Source organism: Takifugu rubripes, chromosome 7 (genome assembly GCF_901000725.2).
Source record: "Takifugu rubripes chromosome 7, fTakRub1.2, whole genome shotgun sequence".
NCBI lineage: Eukaryota > Metazoa > Chordata > Actinopteri > Tetraodontiformes > Tetraodontidae > Takifugu > Takifugu rubripes.
In genome coordinates this window covers 11,231,850-11,255,731 of record NC_042291.1, presented here as the reverse complement: position 1 = coordinate 11,255,731, position 23,882 = coordinate 11,231,850, and the positions used below count along the sequence as shown (strand labels likewise).

The 23,882-nt window shown below is 40.2% G+C and overlaps 1 protein-coding gene across 3 annotated transcripts in view; it reads left to right on the top strand.

The window, feature by feature from the left end:
• cdkal1 (CDK5 regulatory subunit associated protein 1-like 1) overlaps window positions 1–23,882 on the top strand; it is a 137,564-nt gene that overhangs the window by 51,531 nt on the left and 62,151 nt on the right. For all 3 annotated transcript variants that reach the window (XM_029838346.1, XM_011605473.2, XM_011605474.2), the window contains 2 exons: window positions 715–818; window positions 19,796–19,962. In XM_029838346.1, the coding sequence (XP_029694206.1) occupies window positions 715–818; window positions 19,796–19,962 (271 nt within the window). The remainder of the gene's footprint in view (window positions 1–714; window positions 819–19,795; window positions 19,963–23,882) is intronic.

Here is a 23,882-nt window from a genome sequence, read left to right as displayed (position 1 = left end):
ATCTTTGTTGCCCTGTGTTTTATGTCTTATATTAATTATTCTGCTTCATAATCCAATCCCCTCCCTTTCACGGTCAGTTTGAATTCAATATCTCAGAAACAAAACACTGCATTGAGTCTAATCTTGCGCTGCTGAGAGACAGCTGTCCATGGTTATTTTGGAACTAGCTGGAGTCCTTATAAACACTTTAGAAGAGAAAGAACACTTTGTTTCCCTGCTGTCTTTTCTTGCCTCTGCTCAACTTCCAAAATGTGCATGAAAAGACTTTATTAAATATTAAAGTCTGTCTGAGGGCTTACTATGTTCTTCTCAATTGCACCTATTTCCACAGTTGAGATAATTTGATTTAAATGAAAAAAAAACCAGCGGTTACAACCACGAGCCTGGTATTGTTTTCACTGTGTGCAACACCACAGAAAAGTAGTCTACCAGGTGTCAGCGGACAGATTCTATCAACGAGACAGCCCCAGCTGCATAAAATGAAGCCATAAGTGTGAATTACTCCCATCCACTAAGTCATGGGGTTAATCTAGAGATCGTTTGCACTCAGGTTATGGGTTCACAGCAGTTGACACATATTATCTTGTTTGAAGGCCTTATAGTGCAAGTGATCGTTCAACAAGTAAAACTTGCACATCTCTGCTGGCAGCAGTGAAAATACAATATATCCATGCATCCTTATCTGTCTCATGGTGTGTGCATCTTTCATTTTAGGTGTCTAAACGCGTGCACCTATTGTAAGACTAAGCATGCACGAGGAGACCTGGCCAGCTATCCCATTGAGGAACTCGTAGAGAGAACAAGGCAGTCTTTCCAAGGTCAGTAACCCCCCCTGCACACACACACACACACACACACACACACACACACACACACAATGTTGTTCATGGTTTGTCAATATTTTATTGGCAATACCAACTTTGGATTCAGCAAATGCACTGGCTAACATCCTGCCAAATTATTACAGGACCAGATATAAGATAATGAGGTTCTTCTCAATTTTAATGTGAAAAGGAACAGCTGCTGTATCTTGGCATCTGTTCTTGAAGAGTTATCCCGCAAAAGCCCAACTGCACAGCAAGCCGTGTCTCTAATAGAGCCCCAGGCAGGTCAGACAAGGGCGCGTCCTGCTTACTGACTAAACAAGTCTGAATTTCTGCTCATTTTCCTTATAATGCACATGCATGTTCATGCATTATTAGTTGGAAAAGTGACTGTTTTTCAGTGTAGGTTCTGCGATTGATGCCTATATTAATGCAGTGATTGATGCATATGCTACAGAACTAATTTTACAACCTGCGACATCAACCTCAGTGTTGAAAAATATCCCATCCAACGTTTTATTTATCTATCACCAGTGTATAGTCATTTCGCTGGTTTTATAAGCGTTAATGACAGTTTGCACTCAGCTGCTTGTTTGGTTTATAAAAGAGGAATATACCCTTGAAAAGGACACAAGTTTTTAAATCCCATCCAAAACAGTTTTAAACAGCTGCCTCCATGCCACTGCAGCGCCTGAGGGTGGGCAGTCAAGGGCAAACTTACCAGCTGCTGAATTTGGTGTGTATATGTACACACACACCTGCACTTACAAAAGTTATGCTATTACAATTTTAACTAAAAAACAAACAAACACACAGCCGGGACAAACTTGAGAGTCAATGCATTAAATTAACATTCAGGTTTTAGAGACACTCACAAACATGTTAAAAAAAGGTGTTATTTGATATTCAGTGACTCAGAGTTAAAGAACAGCTGAAAAGCAGGAAGTTCAGTTAGGATGTCAAACACGTGCACGCGTGCGTGCGCGCACATGCGTGTGTGTCCGTTAAAATGCAGGAAACATGAGTCTGAGAGACGGTTAGTTGTTGTTTTCAAAACAGAGAAAGAGGAAGTTGGGGGTTACCGCCTGTCATGATTTACTGACAGTTGGAATAAGTGTGCAGGGATGGCTTCAGTGTCTGTCCACTTTTATCTGTGGTGGTTTCAGGCCAAACCAAATTAACGTGAAGCTTAACTGATCCTTCGTGTTTGTTCCTGTAATAAATGCATATTCAGTCGGTGGGAATCATTTATTATTATTGTGATTATATTTTTTGACTTAATTTCATGGTCTCTGTTACTTTTACACACACACACACACGCAGAGGAGTGTGATAAGCAGGTTTCATCTCCGTAATAATGGCATTCACACCCTCGAGGCATCTGACGCATATTTTGTATGTCAAGTTATAATATATTTCTTTTGTTCAATAAGCAGAATCATCGACCACATTTATGATTTAAAAGCGCACTTTTTACTCCATCAAATATTTGTGTTAGGTTTGGAATTGCATTATTTTTCTCCTCTCTCCCTCATTCGCATTCCATTACCTGCCTTTTTCTTATCTCAAACAAATTGAGCTGCACAAATAAGCTGAAATTTGATTTGCCATTTGATGTCTCAAATAAAAACGGCCACAAGTATGAATGCTAATTTTGATTGGCTAGTCAGCTTTGGGAGTGTTTGATTGGTTTATCCAGGGAACTTTGTGAGGATTTATGGGATTTATTCAAATGCGATTTGGGTAAATAGCTTTATTTCCATCCGGAAAAAGAGACAGTGAGCGAGTGCACAGCTTTTAAAGTAATCTGAATTATTCAAATGTACTGTATGAATGTATAATTTTTAACATCACAGAGGTTTGTTAATGCATGCAGGTAATGGAGGCCGGGATGTCATCGGAAATGACAAGGGTGTGGGTGTGAGCGAAGGGGTGGGGAGGATGTGGAACTCCACAGGCGTAGGTTTGTGCCTGAAAGAGAGACGCTAGCAATGAATGATTAGCGTGTTTCAGAAAAAGAAAAAACAGGTTTAAAGTGGCTCAAAGGAGTGAATATTTAATTTAGCTGAACTCATGAGTTCCAATGAGGAACTTGGCGTTCCTTATCACTATCTCCAAATCAGGACTGATTGGAAAGCAAGTGTTTTAGTACGTTTTTCCTTTATAGTCTCCTCTTTGTTGCTGCTGAGCTGACAGCATTGAGGTGTTTTCCTGTGCACCAGTGATGGGCTATAAAAGTCTTCAGGACGACAGAAGGGCTCCTATAATTTTGTGGACGATTCTCCTTGGATCATTTTAAATCATTGGTGTAACAGAATGTACAATAAATTACACCAAATGCTGTGGCTGATCCAGATGTGATCAGACTTTTAGTCTTGTGTTTTAAAAAAAATATCTATTAGTACTGGCTGCTTGTTGTTCAGCATTCACATGTTTAGTTTATTTAGAGGTGGCCTGTTTTCATGTTCAGGGATCTGCGGATGATTTGTCCTGTTATCTTAACGGCTGCTTCCTCGATGTAATATTCTAAACAAACCACAAGGCTTATTGATGCACACGGGCTCCATTGCTTCCACCTTTCCCGCTACATAAATTTTACCCCTTATGTCAAAGTAGTTGATCCACCAGATCCACCAGAACTAAATTCTCTGCAGTAAAATCAGAGCGACTGCTAGGTGAAGCTAGCATCCTATAGCATTTCGTCCATTACTCTTTCCTCTTCATAAATAAAATATCAAAGGAAATCCCCCCACTTCCATCCTCTGGTCTGCTTAACCCCCCCTCATTCCAGCGTGACTGGTGGCATTACAATCAAAAACAGATATCATCAACCGTGACAGACTTTAGTTTCTGGGTTCCAGCTGGGCGACATTTGACAGATAGCGGGGTGTATGTGGGGGGTAGCTTGTTGGCCAGCGTTTGTGACAGGTATTCACTCGCGTTTACCTCCGTCGCTGCATCTTTGTGACACCAGGACACACGAGGCTGTCATAGTTTGCTAGAAATGATCCGTATTGGGCAGTATTTCTTTTATAGTTCCTCTCTTCTAGTCCAGGCTTAGTGAGTACTTTTGAATTTAGCCTTAGATTAGAATAAATTAATAGAAAATTAGATGAAACCTCTTAAGGCTTAAGGCCGTCCTGGCAGGCAAAAGAAAAAAAAAAGTGTGTTCTCAAGAATTAAGAAGTAGGTGACACGCAGAATCTAATTTTAGGGACTGACATGATCAGTTTTTTTATTCAAATGCAGTTAGAACTCACAGGCAGATCTGCATGCATATGTGCCAGCCTAAATGATATGCTTGTCATTCTTAAATCGCCCTTAAACAGCCAGAAGTAAGAAGATTTAAAGAAAGCTGGCCTTTAATTAGTTTATTGCGTGTGTGTAAGAGAGCCAGTAGAGACATGTATTGATATGAGCTCATTGATCACAGTTGAGTCGCTGCCATTAAAGTGGCATCTATTGGAAAGATCATGTGCAAAACTGCTGAGCAGGCAAGCGCTCCCTCAAATTTCCTGTGCGCGGCTGTGGGAGTAGTTTATTATGCTCTAGGAAAGGTCTTGTGGAGCAGTTAAAAATGGATTTTCTGAGTCTCACCCAGGCTGATAAGCTCCTGATATTTTTCACGGCAGCAGAAGCATCTCCATGTGTCTCTTTCTATCTGAGAAATGGCCTCACAATTCAGCATTTTTCTCGCAGCGTGGTTTTTCTGTAGCTAACAAAACAAAGTGAAAGAAGCAGTTACCAACGTTTGCCATGATTCTGAGGCAATGCAGGTCTTTATCTCAGATTATGTCTGCATGGCACCAAAAACACCTCCAAACAGTTGCAAAGTGGCTGAATTGTGAGATCTTTTGAAAGTCATACAGCCGTAACTAAATGAAGGCTTTAAAATGAACAAAAATTATATTTGCACACTTTTTTCCCCCTTATTTTCCCAAATAATATTTGTGTACTGTGTCAGACGGGGAGGTCATGTGATGTAAAACCTGCTAAACTGTGCAAACCTGAACTGAACGTTCTCTGAGACACATTCAAACGTACTGTAACTCCATGAGAAATCCACTCAGTTCCATAGAATGGTCCATCTGTCACCAGGAGTCCCACAGGGTCCTCAACTGACTCCCATTCTCCGGCCTTCGCTTCATCAGGAGTTAGATTACGTAACCAAATGGCGCTGAAAGACATTGCAAAATTTTGAAAGTTCCAACATTTCCAGGTCAGAGATGTCCATTTATGCCATTAAAGCAACAGTCTGTACAGTCATAGTTATGTGCACAGAACTATGTTTTTAATCATGTGTCATCATTTTAGCTGCTTACGTCTCCTCATTAGTTCATAAACACATGACAGAGATGAAAAGATGAGTCAGCTGACTGACCTGGACAGCAACCTGAACCACATCTTTGTCTCTGGCCGATAAAGTTCAACTAAAACGACCCCCCCCCATCTGCTTTTCAATCTACTTGTTTGACCTTTTTTGGGGGTCTGGACAAAAAGAGACAGCTGAGGGCTGAGCGACTGCACCGTCCCGTCCTGTGATTCAGTGCCAAGCTGGCAGCAGAACCCGTTGAATAGGGGGCCCCTTTTACACAAAGGGAGCAGGGGATACACACAGAGCTCACACTCCATGCCAGACTGCAGGCCACCAACTGCACACCTGGCACGCTGCTATTATGTCACCAGTGTGTGGTTGTGTGAGTGAGAGATTGTGTAAGTCCTGCAGACACCATCTGCTCTGTCCTCTGTGAACTTGTCCACATTCTGTCTCTTTAGACAAGCAGTGTACCTGTGTTTTCTTTATCTCGCCTCTATTCAACCATCAGTCTGCTCTGCTCTCAGGCTGACTGCGAAGCACATGTCTGTCATTCTGGTTCTTCTCTTCTTTATTTATTCAAGTGTATACCTCAAGACTTTAATGACTATAAAAATAACAACTTTTCCCCAGCTTTTAGTGTTATTAGTTTGTTGAATGTAGTAAAAGTGGCTTTAGTTTTGGGTTTGTGTTTATGTTGAGCATTTCCTGACTCCTGTGACTCATAATTAAGGAGGTATTTAATGTAGTTGTTGTTTCTACATCACGTCTCACACACAGGAGTGTGTTCTGTCCCGCTTCTGTGTGGGGGAGGGGAGAACAGATCTCCAGTCAGTCAATAGGTGGCAGTAGGACACTTAACATCCACACTCGTCAACACACTGGCCTTGTCCACGCACACATACACACACACATGCACACATTCCTGGAGAGAGAGGCTGTTAAAATGTTTAACTGCTGTAAGTGTTCGGACATCCATTTACAGAAGCTACAAGGCTTCAGCAAGTTGTGAAACGGCACTTTTACTGTTTAGACTGAGGAGCTTGATTGTGTGGATTAATTGGGATTTAATTTGGCTTCGCTCAGCCCCTTATTTTAACTCCTCAGGGTTTACTTTGCAGGGTCTCAAATAAAAACCTGTGTCAGTTGCAAGGATTAACATTTTTGGACAGAAGCAGACGTCTGGCACAGGGACTTTCAGGAAAAGTACTGCCGCTGCTGGGTGGTGTGCTGATCCCTGGCATTGATCAAATACCAATCAGCTTTGCAAATCAAAGGACATTCAGAAGATTTTAATGACCAGTTATGGTCCAATTTACAACTTACACAGTATAGCATCCACTTTCTGTACACAATACAGAAAGATTTAATGCCTGTACCTGTCATGTGCGAGCGATGATTTATTTTTATAAATTATCATTTATTTTCAAGGAGAACTAACAAATCCTAATCTAAATGTCGGTGTGTCATTAAGCTGCTGGAAATAGACTCCTTTTACCACTTATTATTGTTTTTATTCATCTCCCACAGTCAGCTCTATTATCAGCTATTGTTACCCGTCTCAACTGTCCCATGTCCTGGAGTAACTGGGTAGCTGACTGTATGCGTGTGATGGAGAGCTACATGTCAATTGGCCCTTGGGGATAAATAAAGATGTGTAATTTGGATCTTTTGATGCAACAAATAATTTCACGTTGACAGAGGACTGTCTTAGTCCATTTGTCACTATGCAGTCAAAGACACTCTTCCAGTTTATCCTGACAAAATTATATAACCCATGTCTGTGGAATTAACCCCGGCAGGCAGAATGCTTATTATTGGTTTTTGCCAACTACTGTGAATTATTAGATTGATGTATTTGTCCACTGTACTGTAGATTAGCCGGAAACTGTACACTTCTCTGCATTTTAACAGCTTTTTGAAACCACTGCCTGTGGGTCAGTCTGCTTTTTTCTCAAGATATTTTTAAGAGGAAAAACAAGAAAGCAACAGCGGTTATACAGCCATTGGTTATAATTAGGATTACTGAGTATCTCATGGCCTATGTTAACTATACCAGCTGTTATACAATTACCATAATGTAATTTAACTGGAACCACGTTTATAGAAATATCTGTACATTTGACCAAATTAGGTGTTTCTTTTAAGGTTGTTGGTTAGATAAATGCACCATAAACACCCCACATATAAACACATTCAACACACATATCGTAATTAATTGCTGATTTTAACTGTAATTAACTTGGAGACTGCATCACTGTGATCAACACTACTGATTACCTGTTAAAGAGGCACAAGTCTTAAGAGAGCGTCTGATGGAAATCTCAGCTGAGACACACCATCAACATGATTGTGTCTCAAGAGGGTCATGTTTTTAATCTTTTTACATATTTATGAAAAAAAAATTACTTATTTAATAGAAGTCAACCTTTTTCATGTTTTAATTGGAAAATTCCGTTGTTGAATAAATTCGAGTATCGGCACCATTTGACAGATATTACGCAACTGTCCCACTTTCGCTCTGGTGTTTGTCTGTTTTCCTGTCTGAATCCATTTCATCACCTCAGCCCCAGTGATGTTTCTGTCATTTGCTTGTTCTTTCTGTCTCTCCCTCTCTTACACACACACGCACGCACGCACGCACGCGTCCATGCGTCCATTCACAGTTTGTGATCTTTTATCTTTTTCCTATCAATTCTGTCTCCTCTGCATTCTCATTGGTTTGGATTGATTTTTTCCAGCCTGACTCTCTGTGTGTGTGCATCTATCAAACATAATGACCTTTATCTATCACTCTTTCACGGATCATCTTGTCAGATGATCTCTGCATTCACGGTGTCTCTCCAGCTATTCTGTCTTTCAGCACTCTCTGTACAGTTACTTATTTTTTATTCTGTTGTTTTTCAGTCCTCTGTTGTTAAATTAATAGATAGAAACACCAGTAATGAAAGACTGAATCCAGTTTACAACCTGAAAACAAGTACACGGTACAGTATTGTACAGTGCAGTTGTATAAGCAGTTTCAAGTTGTTGCTTATGCCAGGATCAGGCTACACAAATTTAGCCCAGACACAGACCAACGTTCACTGTCGTGCCTGATTATGAATTGTCGGATCCTATTACAAATGTCTTTACACATTGTAGTTTGACATAATCAGAGACAGGCAATTGGGCATCTTGGATGCTTCACCACCATGACACCAAAAGTCAGAATTAGTTTGTCACATGTCCTCGAACTGTTCCTAGACATCCCACTTTGTCTTGCCCCAACGAGCTGTGCCCTCGCTCTTGGCAACAGCACACCATGTTCAGGCAGGTTGTAGTTAGTGTCATCCTGCTAGTGTGGCCACTCACCGGTACATGTCTGATAGCAGCACTCATGAAAAACAAAGAAATCTGATCCAAATCTGTCACTCTCACCGTAGAGTGGTTCCTGCTGCTAAATTGGTCCTTCTGAAAACGCACATTGCAATAAAAGCTCTGGAATTCATGACAAGAGGCTATTCGTTTCCTCTTCAGTTTATTTCCTCCACCGTACCCCATCCAGTACCCCAAGCAGCTCAGGTGACCCCCCCCCCCAAGAAGCAATACTGCTGTAACACTGAAGAACAACCCCATGTCCTTTACATGCACTTTTACTGTGTTGTACAATGTCTTACATTCTCGTGTGTTTGGTGTGTGTGTTATAATTCCCTTGTGGTATATATTTTGATACCATCATGGGGGTCTCTTCACACCCCCTGCAGGAAGCAGTTCTCACATAGTAGAACACCCGCCAACATAGCTACGGGCCCCCGGTGCTGGGTGGCATGAGAGAGCTACGGGGGGGCAGCTGATGCGCACACGCTCGTACTCACACAGACACTCGCTCTGAGAAATATCCTGCCAAAGGTGGAAACGATAAAACATGTCCTCTAGTAAATGTTCCCCCTAACTCTTTTTAAGTGAAACTCTCAGCGCTTCAGGTTGTACTTGGCATTGCCAACCAACAAACAAGCTTTGTTTGTTACGCTGCAGTCTAAAAATATTAATCCGCCTCCATGTTAACATCTACACATGCCCCTCCAAATAAATGTTACTGCATGGAGCGTGTGCGTGTGTCCATGTGTGCTGGGAAATGTTTTTCAATGTGGTGGACTAAGATGTTTCTGTCAGAACAACCCGGTGGGTTCTTTTAAAGTCTCTTAAACACATATACTTAGAATATTATCTGCATGATCTCCAACCAATATCATATTAAAATAACGGAGCCCACACAACCATCATTTTGTATATTTTATGTGGGGTCCATAGCTGATATGCGAACTGTTAAGCAGGAGTGCTGCTATTTGAGGAGTCAGGGTTATTAGTCATGACACTTGGACATAAGGGAGACATTCAAGTGTAATATTTTAGTTTTAATTCTCACCACTAATCAGTTTTCTTTAAGAGTTTCTGTTTGACCCACACATTTAGATTTTATCCTGACAATAAATCATTTTGAGGTGTGCACTTGCATTAAATAAGCACATCAGTTTGGTTTCCTGGTAAAGCTTAAAAAAAGGAAAGATTAGTTAGTAAAAGTACCCTATGTTCTTGGAAATGTTCTTCGAAATATGTCTCTATACGTTTCCAACACTGCACAAAGTATAATGAAGGAAAGCCAGTTGGTCTAAGTCTCACACACTTAGCATGCAGCTTTGTTCATGTCAGTGCATGTTGGGTACATGTCAGAACATGCCTACAGACACGCGCCTTCTCTCCTTCCTTTTTGCGTCTTTGAATGTGATACTCCATTAATAATTAATTATTTTATGGAATGTTACAACACAATTTATTCTACTCTTTCTTTAGTGGGGAATTTTCCAGATGAATAATTAAAGATTGATTGATGTCGTGTTTTTGTATCTTGTGAGTTTTGCTGCTAGTTCTTAGCCTGCGTGTGTTACCGTGGTGACATTTTGCTTTCTAACCACACTGAATGTCAGTGCGGATCTTCAGCAAAACAAGCCGCCGAGTGTTTCTGCTTGACTGGACGGCCTGTCGCCACATCTGTCACTTTGCAGAACGGCCTCTGCCTGATTCCCTTCGACCCCGCTTGCACGGGAGCGGGTACGTTGGAGGCAAAACTCCACAGTTGCTCCCTCCCCAGCAGCTAGAGATGGGTGAAGGCTCACACATATATTGAGATTCTCGTCCTTTAGTGCTGACACATCCATGGACAAACCTGCATAAAGGTGGCCCAAAGAATCCATTCATGAAGGGAGTGTATGTTAGAATGATGAAGTTTCAACATGCATTGAAAGAGCGCTGACTTTGACACATAACTCACGTTTGGTTTTCACGGCCTTTTACCGGCTCTTATTCACCTCTCTCACTCGCTGCACTGACGATTCATCTGAGTTCCACTGATTTGTTTAAATATTCTGGGCTGGAACGGTGAATACAAATGAATGTGTGTTTATATTCATGCATTCTGAAGTAGATTCATCAGTAATTGGACTGAACAACAAATATTTAACTGCTGAAATCAGACAATTTGTATTTGTAGCGATGGATAGCCTGTTTCCACGAGTGGCACTTTGTGGTATTATTTTTCTACATATTTTATCCTCTTTGGTCTCTTTGGGCTGCATATAAACTAATTATGCTTCAATTAATACTGATTTTATATGTATAATTGCCTTATGAAAAATGTATTCATCAAACTATTAATTTGGTTTGTTGCATATTTAATTAGGCTTTTTCTTCCTTTTTGAGCCTGTGTTATTTTCAAACTGCAGACTTTACTTCTTACAGGATTTGAATGCCTCTTTTATCTTTTGGCTACTTGCCTTTGCCAGGTTTTAGTGTGAAATGAAGTTAGATCAGGGTTCAGAGCATCGTTGCTGTAAAGTCCACCAGGGATGGATGGATGGCTGGATGGATGGCTGGATGGATGGATGGATCAGCAGCGCCGTAAACACGAGACGCAGTGTGACAAATCAAAGTGTCATTTTTTTGAGAGCTGCCATTGTCTTTCCTTAAATACCCTGACAGGTACCAAATAAGCAGCTTTAAAAAGAGGCGTATTACCCTGGGACATGTGGGAGAATTTGGTTTGCAAAACATTCCACACCCTCTCAGAAGAAAAGGTGAATGCTTTTAATGCAAAATACAGAAGAAAGCAGGCAAGACGATGAAAATAGTGGAACCTGAATCTGACTCTGTCTCGGTACATTAACTAGGCAAACAAATGGAAGTCATTAGTTAAATACAAGCCTTTAATATTCCATATGTTTACATAAATGCTGATAGGCTGATAACACATGTACATGTGAGATCCACCAAGTCGTCACACACAGAAAAGTTGTATGCATTAACAATTTTAATTAAGCAACGGCACTACGGGCATGTTTAGATGCGCCCACATGCACACTCGTGCACACCCACACACTGGTTAAATGAATAACAAACACAAACGGAATGCCTGCTGGTGGCTCATGAATATACAAGGATAAATACTGACCAGACATATTATTATTTTGTAAATGAGTACACAGACGGGCACAAGTTCACATACACACACATACATACATGAATGCATGCACATACACACAGTGCTTAAGAAAATTGGGTCAACAGCCTTGCATTAGAAAGAGTTAAACCTTATTATCTCTGGTTAATAACGTAACTACAGCTTTGTGTGCGTGTGTGTGGGGGTGTGTGTTTGTCCACTTCACTGACTTCATTGACAGTTGATATTAACCGCTACAACCTCAAATGAGTTTTTAATAGTGTGTCATTTCCATATACAATCTAAATTGTGGCATTTGTGTTTGTGTATTTGGGCTTCTGCGAGTACTTGAGGTGGGGTCCTTATATCAGCCTGAGTCAGTATGATACAGTATATACTCAATATGCATCTCTCCTGATAGCATCTTTAATATGCCCCCTTCTCAGAGGGTCGACTCACTTTGGACAGCGTAGATAAACCATGCTCTGTGGAATTATGTTTTACGGCATCATTCAGTAGCATTCCCTCTAATTCATGTCAACCCTGAACATATTCAATGGCTGTTGACCAGTGTGTCCATTTGAGCAGTGTTCTTTCATGTTTTGAACACATTAGCATACAGTTTATCAATTCATTGATACTGCTCAATACCTGACCAACCCGTGTAAATAAGACGGGCTCTGGCAGGCTGTCTGTATTTAGCAACAGAGGAATGCATTATGACATCAAAGCGTTCTGGTCCAGTTCTACCCAATTAGATTCAGTTTCTCAATCTAAGCATCCCAGAGGTGATGGATCTGCATATAACCAAGAGGCACAACTTAATCCAGCATTCCTCTCCTGGCTTTTCTGTTCAGATTGGACACACTGGAGTATCCCTGAAGACAGCACCCCCAAATTAACATGCTGAATATTTAGCTAATGTCTTGGTCAGATTACGTCTGTTTCACGTATATTTTGAATTACAACAGACTTGAGAGGTTTCTTTCTGGCAACAGTCTGTCAGGTTTTTAGCTTCCCTCTTGTTCTGTGTCACTCTGTGTTTTTGATTGTTTGAACCTTCATAAAGTAATGATTACAGACACGTGGAGATTGTAATTTCCTCTAGAAAACGGTGTAATGTCAGTTTACATGTATCCCAAACTTCCCTGGCAGTCTTTATATACACAGAAGCAGTTTCTTAACTTCTTTTAAAAATGAATTATTCATTAAAAACTGGTGTGCTGCACATATCAAAATATACACTATCATTTGGTCTCTGCATACCATATTTTTTACTATCTTTGTGAGGACTTAGCCATAATGCATTCTGCATCTCAAATCCTGATGTTAACCCTGCTAGTTAGAATTTCCTCACTCTAGTCCTTACTATATAGCATGTATATAATATACATATACTTGAACATCTATCAATTTGAGGACTCAATGACAAAATGTATATTCCTGCCCTTTTTCTCTCATCAAACGCAAGTAAAACAGTAACCCGAAAGCCACAAACCGTCCTCCTCCCAAAAATGTCCGCACTTTGCTCGTAAAATGTCTATTTTCGTCTTCACTATATACAAATCAGAGAAAGTGAGAGAGAGAGAACATAAAAGAGGGGATGTGACTTCTCCTCCAATTATTCTCGATACATTTTCTGCACAAACATGCATGCCCATAAGACACCCCCACATGCACATGCAGCGCAGTGTGCTTGCAGACCCTCTGCCAATTACTTGTGATATATCCCTACCATTTTTCTGACCTATATATAATATGACGTGTTTTTGTGCAGTAGTATTGCGTGTAGTATACGCACATGCCAGCTTTGATGTATCCATACTTTCTGCGCCATGCACGGGTGTGTGCAGAAGGTGCGTATAGTTCAGAAACTTTGTGAAAGTAGGTTAAATCTCAAATGCTGTTTGAAAACAAAATGAAAAAAAAAATGTGTAGGCCATCAATTAGAACCATACTCATGCTCCTACACTTGCATTCGTGCACAAACACATAGAATGTATACACAGAGACACACATGCATACATGCGTGTAGCTTGTGTAAATATGCCTGGGAGCCAACATTTGCATACACAAGTGAGTCTGTTAATCCGTGCGATGATGATGATGATGATGCTACCTGCCAAGACACCCACACACCACCTCATCAGTTGTTGCTCTAAATTAAGCTGCTTAATTACTGCAATTTAACTCTGTGTGCCGTTTGTCCACAAGTTCTGGTGTGTAAAGGCAGGAATGTGTGTGTGTGCGTGTAGTATGCAATAATATACTCCTCTGTAATTGTCTAACAATGTTTATTTCCTGTGTGCCTGTGAATCAAAGATTAGCAGAGAGTACGGCTTCAATCAGAACCTTTGGATATTTACACACCTCACCCTATTCAAATTCCTTTGCTTTCATATTGCTCCTGTGACTACTGGTCAGACAGATGTCACTTGATGCCACTATCAGAAGGTTGTCGGGTTAAACCTGGAGATAAGTAGGTGAAATGTACGTAAACTGTGCATGTGTGCTCTCATGGGAGTCGAATAAATAAATATTTAGCTATTGGGTTTTGGATTAGACCAATGTTGTATTTCTTTAGCAGTGATTTAGATCTTGTACATATTCATGTTGACCAGATAAAGTCTGGTGCATCATACGATGCTTCAAGCAAAGCAAATAATGTAGATAATACATGTGGCAATTTTCTGAACAGAATGTGTGGGTGTTGAAGTATTTCTTGCCTGCAGCCTGAATCTCTGGTTATTTCCAGTATGCAGCAAAAGCTTAGAGAATACAAAATAATTTTACAACATTTAAATGTTGTCATGAAGTTTCGTCAAGAGCGACCAAGCAAAGCACTGTACAGTATTTTTACAAGTACACTTTCCTCCCCTGCCTCTGGATATGGCTGACCTCATAAGAGTGTTGATTTTGGCACCAACAGCATGTGGGGCATTTATTCTTATATCAAAGTAGAAACTATATGATAAAGTCTCCGATGTCAAAGTTAAGAGCGCTCAAACAAATCTAAGCCGTTATTGCTGTACATAAGGTCATGTGCAATCTGATTAGTTGCAGGGTGGCACACTTGAATAGATTACAGATTATATGCACATAAAACTGATCCTATTATGTTGCATTAAATCCTTATTTTCCATGACACAATGCAACACATCGCTAAGCACGTTGGTGTACATTAAGCTACCATGAAAGGCCGTGAAAGCTTATCAACTGCATTCCAGTGGATGTATATACCCACCAGGCTGTCATATCAACTCAATGTAAAACAGTAAATCATTAATTGAATATATATAAACGTAAAAAAGAAAAGAAAAAAAGATGGGATTTAATCTCTAAACTAATATCTGCATATGAATGTAGCATCTGTTGGATGGAGATGAGATCTTAGTGGAACCTTTCCTTTTGTAGTGTATGGTTTGATCTCCTGGAATGTCTCCCTATCATGTAACTAACCACTTTTGACAGTCATTTAAATTAATCTGAACTATTCTATGGATTTGAACATTATAAGTATGAGAGAAAAAAACCTTGACATTTCTTTCATTTCCATGTTCTGCTACCTCAAATACAGTAAACCAGTCATTTTAGGCAAGACTGATTTTATGAGCTGAAATCACTTTGTTCTAGCTTTAATTAATGTCTGATGTTAACCTTTAAATGAACGTCTGAGTTTAATTACTGATAAAAAGTGCAGCTGGAAGGGGAAAAAAATGTTTCCCCATTTCTGGCTCAGATTATGAAGGTTCTGGATTTTCCATGAGCTACACAACAAGCTTCAACACAACTCTCTTGTTCCCAGTGCGTAAATAATCACCGTATCACAATTGATGAGTTAGAAGATTGGCTAACTTTGAAGCATGTTCCCCGTCTCCTTCATCATGCTTGTGCTCTCACAGTGTGGACCTGAACTATAAAAATAAGGTTCTGTGCCATTAAATAGGATAATCTAATCTATAATCTGTTAAACATCACAGCCTGTGGCAGCTAATCAATATGTATATAGTGCCAAAAAGAGATTAAAATAAATCCGAGTAGTCAAGGCAGATGTATATGGAGGAGATAGGATAAGCTGTAACGCGTGCAATACACACCCTTCCATGCACAGCACACAGAGCCGTAAACATGTACGCACACATATAAAATGTGCTTTATCTTTATTGAGTAAAGTTATGTAAAGTATGTCTTCAAAAGATGGAAAGCCCTGACTATTAATCACTGCTTCAGCTGTTGGAGCGGAGAGATTTTATCAGCAGTTCCATGAATTTCTGGGTGACAACAAATGGTGCAGCTGGTTTGGCTTCCCTTGTTTATCATGTTTGTAAAATATTTTACCGGTAGCTTATTGTGACTCCACTTGTAGCCCATTTTCACCTTCAAAATACCTCCGTCATGTTTACCCCGGTCTGTTATGTTTACCTCATGCATATCTGGGCAGCAACTGCAAATGTTACAATACAAATAGCTTTCCTGTGAATTGCTTTAGAATTGTCATTACATCTGGAGTAAATTTTCTATCCTTGATTGATGAATTGACAGATTTTCCAGGTTCAAATTGATAGCAGAGAAGACTTTATGACTGAATCAACTGTTTGTGCTGTCCTACTTTAAAACAGTCGGTTTGACTCTCCCCTCTGCCAGCCATGTATTGCTGCGCTGGCTGAACAGGGAGACACTGGACAGTATAAAATCATATCAAGTTTGCCAGAATTCCAAATAGTTCCTTAAATCAGTGAAGGCAATAGGCTTTGCAAAGGTTTTGTAAGTTGTATTTTATGGGGCAAGAGAGTATTTTGTTTATTTTCAGAGATACAGAGTCCACCATGTCTCTTTTTTAATAAATAAAGCACGTTTAGTGTTTTTATTGCCTTCAGTTATCTGTGTTTTTACCTTGACAGCATGGAACACAGTTATGAATTAATGTGAATTAAAATGTAATTAATCTAAATGAACCAACAGCAGAGCTGAAATTAATCAGATTAAAAATTTTAATCATTTTGCATCCCTAAAACCTACATAAATAGTGTCTATGTATCTGTAGTTTACCATTGTTAAACATTGCTTTTTATTTTATTTTTTTACAGTATGACAAACACACATAAAAATCAAAAGCATAAAAGAGCTGACAAAGCCCAAAATGATACAATGTTACAGTGTCATTTATATTGCAAGTCTGTCTTTAAACATTCCCGAGACTCAGTTTCTAATTTTATTCCAACAGGGCAAACGCTCCGATCTTGACAACGCCACGGCTGTCCGCTTCACTGTGGCCTGACAGCTCAAACACATCAGCTTCCACTTTTTCTAATCTTTAATATTTTCCTGCCCCACCTGCTTTCCAATTGCTTTTTTTTCCAGCCTCTCCTCGCCACTCTGTTGTTGCTCTGCTGCAGTGTCAGAGTTCAATCTTTTAATTGTCTATAGGAAAATGGATTCTGCTCCCCACCCTTGTTTGCTACTGCTTACACATCAAACTCCATCATAAAGTGATGTGGAAAACAGGACGTAGCTGAAGGCTTTACATGTTGAACGTCATGCTGCTCGGAGCTAAAAGGAAAATTCAATTGATGTTCGAATGGACAGAAAGAATTCAAAAAGCATTATTTTAGGAATTACTGAGGTCAAGAACCATCTTGCCAAAATCATGGCAGTACAAACCTAGAATGAACTGTAAGGATGACGAAACACGGTTCTGACAGTCATCTGGGAGCTTTTAAAAAGGTTCAGCACATTGAGCAGCTCGCTCCAATAGCAGCAATTAAGATGTTTGCTGAGACGTTTGGGGCTTCTCTTTGAGGACTCGATCAGATAAACTAGATTACAAAGCACGGGCCACGGTGAAGACACCACAACGACCTCCAGCCCTACTGTGTTTTCTTCTGGCTTCTTTATTGGCATCTAAAATTACAGACGGCATCGCTGGGCTCATGTCAGCTACAAAACAGACTTCAATAATAAACATAATGGACCTGTTTTCAAGGACAGCTGCGCAGGTCACGAAAACCCCTTTCAGTTAAATTCATTAGTTCATGACGCTGCAGCCTCTGTGTTTTCACTATAATTGCACATTTAAAAGCACCGATTTAGAAAATATGAAGTATTTCTGGTATTAAATTTACAGGTTGTTGTTAAATCCCCCTCTGGTGCCAAATTTCTGACGTATTGTTCACCTCCCTCATGACCTCCCTCGCTCCACTGCACATACCAGAAACCGGAGGAAGCAGGTGTGTGCTGTGTATCACAACAGATATAGAATAGCGAGCAGGAATTCCACATTTCCTGATGGAACGGCCACATTGACTGTGTCTTTGGCCAACGATAACACTCCTAACACAACTGATGCAATAGGGACCCAGAAGCAGGCCAACGGGCCAAATTACTGGGCGCGTTATTGCGTTTACTCGAACATCTTTGTATAACTGTGGCCTTGAGCAGGCACCAGAGCAGCACCTTGTTGAAAACATGATTAACACAGGAATCACAAGTGGCATTCAACAGCAGACAACAACACATGCTCCCAGGCCTGGCAGCTTTCTGTGTGTAGAATCACAGGAATGTTGTTTTGGAACACACCAATAATAGCTCCAAAGGCCGCCTTAGCCGTGCATTAGGAGGCTATCTGGACGCTAAAAGGGATGAGGCTGGTTTCATAGGTGGACGCAACAGGTTCTCTCCTGGGAACCAGATGATGCAGGTAAGAATAGGATCTGGGTTTGGATTAGGTTTGGCTTCAAAGCGCCTTTCAGAGCAACTGTGCTGGATTGGTAATTACCAGACGGCAGCGTTTCCTATTAGATTAGAAATTGAGAGATAGCCGGGTAACAGCAGCTGCAGTGATTTGTTAATGTGAAAGCAATAGTAAAAGAAACTTGAAGGTCAGACAGTTAATGTAACAATTTCAGATCATCAGTCTTAGGATAGCTGAACGTAAGGATTAGCCAAGTGTTGGTGTTTGCAAGCTGGATTTAGAAGAATTCTTATGGGATTGGCGGCTGGTTCGGTAAACAACTGCTGCAAAACCAGGACAAAAATACAGACTGGGAAGAGAGGGAACCCCTCGTCCAGAGCAGGAAGCTGATTTACCATTGTTTCCCTGAGCGAGGCCATCTGCCTTTATTAAGGCTATCAAAGTTATTAATCAAATACATTTCAAAGAAAGAAGTGACCATCCTCAAAAATGGATCAACTTTAATGATATCATCATAGTTTTATTGTTTGTATTGGTCGTTATGTCTGATCATGGGCGATTGATGGATGTGTTTGATGGTGTTTTTAGACAAGCTGGCTCCTGCAATCATTAGTGCATCTTAATGTCTTTAGTGATGAGCTGTGGAAAGTCTTTGACTCACGACAATTATGCCTTCATCATCTTTAATCTGTTTGGCCTGTGTGTGCCTTTAAACACACAGATTTACACCCCTCCCCCCAACTGTCCAATTAGCCAAAAGCCGTCTTTACGCACTCAATGACCACATGCATCTTTCTGTCTCTGCACAGCTAATGATAATGATAGCTGTGTGCTTTTTTCCAAGTGTTTGCATGCCTCCGTCACCGTGCGCAGGCTCGTGACCTGCGATTGCAGATGCAGTGTTGTGTGGCTGCATGATATGATGCACATATCTTCAAAACACACTCAACCATTTCCAGGCCTCCAGACAAATGACAGATCATTAAGCTGTAGCCGCGGTTGCTTTAATTTACTTTAATATGAAGCCACTCCGCTTTCTGTGATCTTTACTGTGTCACTGCCTACTTAGTCCCTGGATCTTGGGTATCGGGGACCCAAATAATCCCCTGTTGCATTGTTGTGTGTTTTTCAGCATGATCTGAATTCCCTGCAAGATCCTGCAAATGAATCTAATGATGTTGCTGCAGGTGTAATTTTTTAGATTTTTAGATTCACTGAATTATTTGGAGAGCAGCTTTGGCTTACCCTTGATCTGCTTGTTAAACATTTCTTTGTTGGCCTGACAGAAACGTTCCTACAACCTTTGGAACGTGCCACTAAACCTCAAACTTGTCCTCGAAATTTTCAAGGTTCGTTAACCCAGGCTGGAGACATGGTGACAACAATGGACTGCAGGATGCTTCAGCTTGAAGAACATGGCCAAGCAGCCTAAATCACAGCTTTTCTTTGAAAAACATTCTGCCCATTCACCTTGTGTTGTCTCCTTTCAGAGGGGGTGTGTGAGATCTGGTTGACCAGCGAGGACACGGGGGCTTACGGCAGAGACATAGGAACAGATCTGCCCACATTGCTGTGGAGGCTGGTGGAGGAGATTCCTGAAGGGGCAATGCTGAGGCTCGGCATGACCAACCCTCCATACATCCTGGAACACCTGGAGGTAGGCACCCTAGACAAGACCACATTTGAGCTAAAAGGAACCAAACACTTTTGACACTTTTGTCTCTGCTGTTTCCCCTCCTTTGAACAATTACTATTCTTTTGCCATCCATAATTAAAAATAAATGCCTTTCTGTTTTGCTTGGACAGCAGTTTAACCACAACACTCCATTTATTAGTGCAGTCCATTCTCTTCTCACCCTAATGAGTCAATTAAGGGCCATTGTGTCTCTTTATGAACCTCATTTTATCAGTCATTAGTGTCTTTCCTAATGGAACAATGGACATTGTTATCCCCTCTCTTTCTCTTTTCCCCCGCTCTCTCTGTTTCCACATATCTGTCTCTGACCATTACACATGTTTTCTAACATTCAAAAAAGGACATACTATAATGTCTTATCAGCCTATTATGCCGCCAGTGGATAATAAACTTATTCAAGCTCTGTGTTTGGACAATAAATCAGTTAGGAAAATTTCTATGTCCAGAGATATTAACTAAATTAATTATGGTACCTTAAAATAATAGCCATCACTTTTTTGGGGCCAGTGTACACATCATAGTTGGATTGTCAAACTGAATAAAATGGAGGGTTATGTCCGCTATCACATCATCTATAGCAGTAAACACTCTGAGATCCCGGTTGTTATTGGAGCTGTCGGGAGACTTGTGATTTAGATCTTAATGGCAGGCAAAATAAGAAGCTCCAACATTAACCACCTGACATATTCATGGTGCTGTCAAAAGATTTATGCAGGAAATGTGTTTTCTTTATTTTAGTGATAACATAATTAGTGCATTTAACTATTTATAGCATGTTTTTAATATAATCTGAAACTCAAAACATATTTTTCCTAGCTAATTAGCCGTTTAAAGTATCAGCATCATTTTCACTGCAAAACAAATTCGAGTGTCTCAGCTACACCTGCTTCATCAAACTTTGTTGATGCGTTATCTTTAAAAAAAATGCCCCCACTAACCTAAATCCCCTTTATTAGATTTTAAATAATTTTCAACCTTTACTACATGTTTCTTTCTGGTACCTGTGTGGCCTGTGACTCCTGTTCTGTCAGACATCGTCTAGCCTCAGCAGGCACGCTGGACCCACAACTGAACCCTGTTTTTTGCTAGTCACATGACACTTTTGTGCACAGAATATTGTGTAAACACATTTATATTCATATGCTGGGGAAAGTCATCTGAAAATTAAAGTACTTCTTCTAATTTGACCTTTATGAAATTTGATATAAAATGTATTTGAGTCTTTGCAATAAAACGAACCCAAGTCATATATTCCTATAACTTTGCTTGCCTTTGGATATAGGAAAGAAATAGGCTATTGAAAGCACACAAATATAAAATGTGGGGTGTTAACCTAGAAAACTAAGAGGAAACAAAAGTTTTTTTTTCTTTAAAGGGGTCAATGAGGTTTAAAACAGATATACTTTTGAATCAAGCAATCAGGGAAGAAGAAAGATCATAGATGAATGAAATGAGGGCACAAATGGGAAAAAAAATGGGGATGAAGGCCCGGGGATAGAAATGAGGGGTAAGAGGAGTTGGAAAGTGCTGTGGGAAGCAGCAGTGGAGGTTGTAATTAACCAGGGGTTAATGGAGGTGGCTAATTGTCCCCCACATGTATAGGTAGGCTTTCTGCTTGGCTACATTACAATTAAAAACCCGCCCTCCTAATGATAGGGAATAACAATTAACTGATAATTAGAAATATACTAAGATGGCACACTTGCTTGGTCTTTGGGAGTGTGCACGTTAAGAATTATTTCATATGCTACCGGCCCTTTTTATTGAAAGTCCACACACGGAATTGAATTATATCATATCTCTTTTTTTTTGTTGCTTTAATTCCTCAGTCAATTAACCTACATAAGACATGGTGATAAGTGTTCATCTTTAACTTATCCTTTTCTTTTGTTGCTCCTGTCCCCCATTTACCCTTTTCTCCTTTACACTGTTTTTCCTCATGGCTCCTCTCAATCCCACCCAGTTATTTCTTTTTCTTTCTTTGTTATCCTACTTTAAAACTTTGATTTAAAGCGTCTTTGGATGGAACTTCGTCTTGTTTTTCTTGTCAGAGCAAAAACGGATCTATATGAAAGGTCAGAGGTCAGGCTGTACGACTTTAAAAGTTTCAGGATGACTGTAATTCAGACTACAGTCCTTTCATCAGTCAGAATGTCTGAAAACACACCGTCAAGAAGATAAGCTTGCTTATGATCTCTGCTTTTGTTGGGCGTCATTTATCCTGCTAGAACTATTGTTTCCCTTCCTTTTGCTGTTTTAAAGTAAGTGCTCTTTAAAAAAAAAAAAAATCACAAATGGCTTTACCAAAACACCTTTTCTAAACTCTTCAGCCGAGCACTGAGGAAAAAAGCAACTAAAGAAAATGATTTTACCTTAGTAGTTTGTCTCCAGAACATTTCAATTTAAAATAATTTAAATTGTGGATTTGTTTTCCAGACATTACTGTTACACTACACTATTGGTCTAATTGCCCACTCCCATACACGATCTGTTACCTTATTCAGTTCACAATCGTTGTGCTTCTTTGGGTTGATGGCAACCCTTAATACCTCCTCCAAAAAGGTTATTTGTCTATCTGTCTGTCATGAAACAAAATCAGAAATTGATCCTCCAAAATTGATCCTCCTCTATGTAATGTAACCTATCTGGACTGCACTATCAGTGTGGGCCGCAACATGTGGGAAAAGCCGCTCAGCGGAGGTCTGTGCTCTCTGAGTGCCTTCTGGTGTTTTTAGTAGTTTAGAAACTACACATCTGACAACTCCCTATCTTGTTATGCTGTCTCTGTTTTCATATTTATATATGTCCCATTAATGATAACAGCTTTAAAATGTGAGTGTGGTGAAATTATTGGTCAAAGTCGATTCAACCTTCTGATTAAAGGCCAAGTTATGGGCTCTTGTCTTCACTTTTAAAGAAATAGCACTTGTATAGCAGACTCCCCTAGCACAACGTCAGGCTGAATGGCTGTGATTTAAGATGAAAAGGCCAAGTTACTTCCCTGTTCCCCTGAAAAGATCATCCTCTCTCCCAGACACTCATCTTACATCAACACAAAGAGCACTGAATTTATTTCTACGTGCACTCAGCAGCCAACTTTTCCTGACAGATGTAGACAGCCTCATAGCACCATTTGCTGATTGGAGCTATTTAAGGTCCATTCGTGGGCCACTTGTCTCTGACATTTTGGTTGATTGCATCATGCACTCAGTGGACATTTTCACTTTTACAGTTGCAAAGAAAATGTCTCTTCTGCTTCTTTCCTTTTCAACCTTTGTGTAAAGTTCACTTATTTTTGGATCTTATGTAACTAGATACAGCATTTGGCCACAAAAGGATCATCATCAGTTTAATATGCTTCTCAGAATATGTCTACAGGCAATATTTTTTTCATTTTCCAAAACCTAATAAATATTCAGTAGGAGCCGTCATCTGATTGGCCAGTCCAGACATTCATGATTGGCTGATGTCTTAGCAAGGTCGCGTAGCTGCGTTCTGTCTCATTGTTACTCTGTCCATCGGTTATATTATTTATTAAAACATCAAGTTATGTGCATGTAATCCTCTCACTATCATGAATTGGGATTATTTGTAGCTGGGTGTATGGCTCCTCTCACTAATTAGTCTAAGATGCTCGATTGGCATGTTGGTTTTTATGCCTAACTACTCCCTGGTTAGACAGACTGTCACCTATAAACAACATCTGTTGCACGTCTGCTGCTCCCAGGTACCATTAAGAGTTTTCTTGATAGTTTCTACTTGGTCGATGTGAGAGTTATGTTTAGTTTTCTTGGTATGAAAGAAATGAGGGTGAGTGGGTGGAGCCTATCCCAGCTGCATATGAGCGGAGGCAGGGTGCACCAGCTCATCCCAGGGCCCTA